Here is a 6,362-nt window from a genome sequence, read left to right as displayed (position 1 = left end):
CTCTACGCCCAAGTTTAACCCATAAGCCATGCTCTAACTTCATCCCTCTAACTTTCAACCAAAAAAAAAAAAAAAAAAACCCCTTCATCTCTCCAACTATGCCCCTTAAAACACTTTTAGCACAATATAAAAAACCGAACAATTAAAACCACTACAATGGAAAGGTGTTAATGAGTACAGTTTCAGGCTACAAAACATCTTTACAATCTAAGACTTCCTCTTAACATTATCAGTCTCGAGGATAGATGGGTGAAACCTAACCAATCATGACCTAATTTGATGCATTCAATAAGATGATTCCTTAGCGATAATTTAATTAAAATTTGCTAATCGGGTGTGAATGCTTTTGTGATAAATGATGACTCGGCAATATACTAATATATACAAGTTGGAAAAAAGAAGAAAACAATCGATTTTCATAAAAAATCCAATTATCAGGTAACAACACTTGGTAGGATCAACCAGTGTCTAAAAAAACAGGCATTTCTCCAATCAAAACTAAAAGCATATTCTTCGTATAATAATAATTAAAAAAAGAAAAAAAAAAAAAAAAAGAAAAAAAAGGAAGAAGAAGAAGAAGCTAATTCTTCATCTACACAGCCTCAGCGAAACAGATCGTGAGGAGAACACAACATATATCATATCAAGCTCCTAATCCACTTTCAAAACTAAATCAAACAATATCAAACACTGATCGAGAAAATAAATTTACATTGGGGGAATCCTTCCTTTTTCTTCTCTGAAGATTCGGTGTGCATTACCCTAACCAGGTCTACTTGCTGTCTGTCTGACCTTAAATTGGCATCCTTTGTAAAAGAGCTTTTATTATAGGTTTATACTGCTTGATTTAAAAGGTATTATCCCCTAAATCGAACAACAATGCAAGAAATATCATCTTTACTGTCCCTTTTCAACGCCTCAGCTATTAATTGCTTAGCTGCTTTCTGTGGGTCTTTGATCCTCCTTGCAATATCAACTGCTTCTTGATTGGCTATTACCTGTTTATAACATACAAAAGGGAAAGGTGATTTTTTTAAAGGTTTTCTCTAACGCAAGCCCCATGATGCAGCATGGGAAGGATTTTCCCACAAAACAGAACAAGAACAGAAACTAGAAAATCCGGCGTCAATCATATGCTATTTTTGCATGAACCTGTGGCTAATACCAATGCAGCAAGGAAACAGATCTGGAGAGTAAAACAATTACCTTCCAAAGACCATCACTAGCAAGGATTAGAAGATCAGTGTTGATATCTATAATAGTGTCTTGTATGTCCGGGTCAGATCGCAAATGTGATTTGAGGCTCTTATCCCCAAAAGCTCGAGAAACAGCCAGCTGCCCATTGACTCTAGGGACATCTCCTGATAAGAAAGGGCAGCAGAAATCAGGATTAACATCACCCAACTATCAAACCCACTAAATCAAAGCACCACAAAAAGCATACAATATCCAAGGAGTTAGCATTAAAGAACACCAGAGGAGTTATTGTTTCATTCACAAAAGCTGCCCGTTGCATCCGATGATACATGCAAAATGATACACTCATCTTTGGCTTATCATTGGCAACTAGCATTGGAGTTACTAAGGACTTAAAATAAAAGATGTTTCACATTATTGGAAAGAAGAACAAGGTGTCATTTGAATTCATTAAAATTTGCAACAGGAACCAACCTTCAAACATCAATTATGGCAGCCACCATATATTAGTCCCAATATTTATTTAACATACAAGAACATCAAGTCAAGTTCCGGAAGGCCTCCAGTGTGCCTTGAAGACAAGGATGAAGTGGTCAAGAATAACCATTGGTAAAAGAACGTTGAAGAAAAGCGAAGAATCTTAGCAAGGTTAAAGCAAATTGAATAAAAACATGTAAAAATTAGCATGAGAGCTTCTTCCTAAGCTTGAATCTACTTTTAGATATGATCAACGATTCAACATGATAGTGAGCAGATTGCTGGCAGCAAAGACTTGTCAAAGGAAGCTGAAGAGAAATCAAGAGACACCTAAAGATTCAGGGCAGCACATTAACAGAAGATAGATGCACCAGGGACCAACCCACTTCCATATTAAGAATTGGAAGTCCCATTTTGAAAGAATACCCTAAAATTTTCTCACCCACCCAAAGTTTGGTGTCATCTGATATTTAACTAATATATATTTCTCTCAGGAGAAGAATAAAACAGCATCAGGGCCACCAAGAGGTACAAGACACATACAAAGGTATGGTACCAAGTTACTAACTCCAAAGGAACTCCAAAGCAGAGGCATCTATCTTTGGAAGGAGAATCATTTGTAAGAGAGCCACTTTGGAAATAACCTTAGTCTGGGCAGACCAAGCATAACATATATCAAAAAGCCAAGAGATTGGAAAACTTCCACAAGCCTACAACTGTAATCCATATAATGACATTAGTATCACCTTCTGCATGGATAGTGGAAAATTTTCTTGTTTTTGACTTCTTAATACCAAAGAAGGATATCCACTCTTTTTGTGTTACCCCATCCAAGAGGTTTATGATATAAAAATAAAAATGTCTTCTACCCAATCAACCTGGCTGCACTAGAGAGCAAAACCCACAATCAACTTATTTATGCTAGTGAAGCTCTAATACCATTTGTCACGATTCAGAGAAATGCTAACCATATTTATGCTATACTCCAAAATGATTAGTCAAAGCTATAATTTAAGTTTAGTATCCCATGCAATACCTTCCCAATCTTCCCACCAAATGTAGGACTTAACATATATCAGGAAAATTTAGGGTATCACACAATTGCACTTGTGACCAATAGACAGTGTAAGCTAACAATTTTCCTGGGTGGTCTTGTATCCAAAGTAAGGAGCATTAAATCCATCCAACCTCTCAACAGGAGAAACATCTAGGTATCTTAGAGATTCATCATTGAAGCCCCAAAAAGAGAGTCACGACAATTCAATGAGGTAATCATAAGAGAAATTTGAACTGAACAACCATACTTCAGAAAGAATGATTTTCTTTAATTTTTTTTTTTAATGGGTGAAAAAGCTATTAGTTTACTGGACAGGAATATGACTTGCATGGTAGAAGCAAGGCTACAACATAATTTAATCCTTGCAATGTGAATCAACAAAGTTATTCTTTAAGACAGAGAACTGATTATCCCAAAACAAAATATCTTAAGAATAAGCCGGGAAGTTTCCAGGCTTCATTGAGCTATGAAACGAAGCACATGATTCACTTTTTAATTCCAAGATTATTTTGGTGCATATCACAGTAAATGGACAGCCATCTAACCGTATAATCTCATTGATGCTACAACGATCCTTGAAAATCAGATAACTAATTGTATTTATTTATATTATATTTCAAGTATAGAGATCTACCAACACTTTTAAGTGCATAAGAAAGAGTTTTGGGTAGGTGATGGCACTAAAAACTTGGAGACCCACCCCCCCCCCCCCCCCCCCCCCCCCCCCCCCCCCCCCCACAAAAAAAAAAAAAGAAAAGAAAAGAAAACTAGCTTCGCATAAAATGCAGCATAATTTTTTTTAAAACTAAAACCCCTACCAGAAAGCTGCAACTCCATTTGAAAGATGATTGACAGATACTGAATGGTAAATTATTTCAGAGAAAATATCAGCCATGTGTATATTAACTTCAGATAAGTAGACATTCAGACAAAGTCTTTAAAGAGGCGTGGTGGTGAGAAAACCTGGCATGTTTGAGACAAAACCGCCTTTGTTCTCAATGAAGCCTCGTTCGGTGTTGGGCTCATGATCTATAGTCATCTGTATTGCCTGGCCCCCTCTTGAGAGAACTGCTCGCGAATCTCCGACATTGGCTATCCATAATTTTTGGCCGTTTATCAAAATAGCAGTTACAGCTGTGGATCCACCCCGCCCCAAGTCAGAGCTGTGTGAGAGAATTGCCTGGTCTGTCTTCTCATAGGCTTTTATGATGGACCTGTTGGGGTCAACCCAAAATTCTTCCTAGAATGACCACATTAAAAAGTGTAAGAAAACGACCCTACAAATTTAATATGTAACTGAGCAAGACTGAAATCTATGATTATCTGTTGAAGTTTCAAAGCAACAACCCACCTCCTTTAGGATATTGGACATCAAATGTTTCTGTAGGTAGGAAGGAACACTATCTCCCAAATGGCCATCATAAATAGCGAACAGCCCTAACTCATGTCCCTGAATCTGCATAAACTTAGCAACATGATAATCCTCCATTGGATGATTAGCTTTCCCTTTTACTAGGCTGAAACCATACTTCATTAACCCCTCATAGCTTCTACCTTTACCAGAGCTAGATGAGGAACGTCCTCCTACAAGCTAGATAACAAAATTATGAATAAGAAAAACCTCAATAAATATGGTATGGTTTAGAGGCAGTTATAAGGTATGAAAGCACACAAAAAGTATTTGCAATAAGGCAGCAGGAAGAAAATTAAACAAATAAATGACTATAATATTTCTTAACAATATCATTCCAAACAAATGAAGGATTGAAGGTTATCATGATTGGAACTTTCCTTTTCTTTTTCTCTCTTATTTTGTATTTATTCTTTTTTTCTACTTCTCTTTTTACCTTTCTTTTCTGGTCTCAGCAACCCTATGTGCGTGTGCTGGTTGAGGGAGGCGGGAGCAAAGAGGGGTATCAAAGTTCTACATTATGTGGACTCAAGTGCTTAGAAAAAAAAATGTGGACTTCCAAGTATAAGATCCTTCACTCAACATTGGTAAAAGGGAAACAAAAGTGAAGACCTTACCCTGTCAGAAAACATGCAGTTGGTTCAATTCAGAGCATCAGCCCATCCTAAAATATGTGGGCTAATGGTGCAAAATGTTCAAAATGTCTTACACCCAATTTCAGCAACCCTGCAAACAAGAGTCCAACTCTGGGCCAATTTATTCCCATCAAACTCACTGAAGAAGTAAATACCTTGGAGAACTATAACAGATATGGCATAAAATCAACCAGAAACGGTCCCCAAAGAACATGTAAAAGTGGATTATTCAACTCATTGAAATCACACAATTATCATTTTCACCCAGAGTCGACAACCCCACAAAGAAAAGTGGAACACATACACTTAAGTCCACAGACATGCCTTTCAGCCTCTTGGTTAAGCTTTCTAACCACAGACCATAGTAATTAGTATTAAAGAATCAGTGGTTGACACATAGAGTAGAGAAAACATCGTTACCTGAGAGTAGGAAGATTTGAAACAACATAAGCTATCCATAAAAATAATTCCACAGTCCCTCCAACTTCTTCAGCTAAATTCTCAACATCCAACAACTGTAGCCACGTGCAATCCAGAATTCAAACCACCCACCACCTAAATTAAAAACCTTCCTCAAATTTTTAATTCACAAACTGCATCATCAAAAATATACTCGATCATTATTCATAGTATGACACAAAAAATACAACCCTAAGACCCAGAAAGCCACAAAAGCCGAAATCAGAAAAGACAGGAACTGGGTAATCGAAAATTTCCTCTTACCGATCCAATTGAACGCCAAAAATGACTGAGCTTGTTGTTTTGATTCTCTATACTTCAGCTCATCCTTCCTCTTATTAGTTCGCATAAGCCATTCAATAAAAGAATGATAATTAAAAAAAAAAAACAAAAAACAAAAAAAAAGTAAGAAAGAAAAAGAAAAAGGCCTAACCAACAAAATAAAAAAGAAGAGAAAGGGAGAGAGAATATTTGAAACTTTATCTAAAAAAGAGAAGAAAAAACCAATTATAAATAAAAGGAAGTTTGGGAGAGGAAGAGGAAGTTTTCTGAATTCTCTGTGATGAGTTATAACCGTTTCTGGACTTTTGCGAATGAGAAAAGATATTATAATAAAGTCGAAAACGGGCTGCCCAGCGGACTTCTTTCCTGTTGACTTTGCCGTCTCCAGTTTCTACTGTTAAAGTCTGATTCTCGGTTTTGGCTCTTGCTTCTATGCTTCTTCTATTCTTGTTAAGTACAACATTTTTTTTTTACTTTATTCAAGCGGCTCCACTGGCAAAAGTAAACGGTAAATTTTCAAAGAAATTACCATTCCATATCTATAGACTATACAGGAGCGTCACACTCTTTACATGGCTGATCATCTAAAGTGGCCTTCCTCTTTTCTTTAAATCTTTGAAGAGTGGAGGTGACTCTGTGAGACTTCTTTGGCACTCTTTTTTAAGCCCTAAACTAGAGAGCCATGGAAAGAAAGAAATACCTTGGAAGATAGAAAAATGTTTAGACATCCTAAAATGTTTAGAGTATTTGAGAATTTTTTTGGAAGATATATTATGTTTGTTAACGTGTTTTTAGGGGCATTTTTTTAATTTTATTTTTAAATGTTTTAAAGTGATATAAATAC

The 6,362-nt window shown here is 36.4% G+C and overlaps 1 protein-coding gene across 1 annotated transcript; it reads right to left on the bottom strand.

The window, feature by feature from the left end:
* Window positions 1-393: 393 nt before the first annotated feature.
* On the bottom strand, window positions 394-5,908 carry LOC133871032 (probable protein phosphatase 2C 10). The gene is made up of 6 exons (XM_062308374.1): window positions 5,501-5,908; window positions 5,198-5,370; window positions 4,083-4,322; window positions 3,695-3,971; window positions 1,207-1,361; window positions 394-998 (listed from the first exon to the last, which is right to left on the bottom strand). Exons 2-6 carry the CDS (start codon window positions 5,234-5,236, stop codon window positions 858-860), a joined length of 852 nt encoding a protein of 283 aa, XP_062164358.1. The 5' UTR covers window positions 5,237-5,370; window positions 5,501-5,908; the 3' UTR covers window positions 394-857.
* Between the last annotated feature and the right edge of the window lie 454 nt (window positions 5,909-6,362).

The sequence above is a fragment of the Alnus glutinosa genome, chromosome 6 (genome assembly GCF_958979055.1).
Source record: "Alnus glutinosa chromosome 6, dhAlnGlut1.1, whole genome shotgun sequence".
NCBI classification, from domain to species: domain Eukaryota; kingdom Viridiplantae; phylum Streptophyta; class Magnoliopsida; order Fagales; family Betulaceae; genus Alnus; species Alnus glutinosa.
This window is presented reverse-complemented; position numbering and strand designations above follow the sequence as displayed.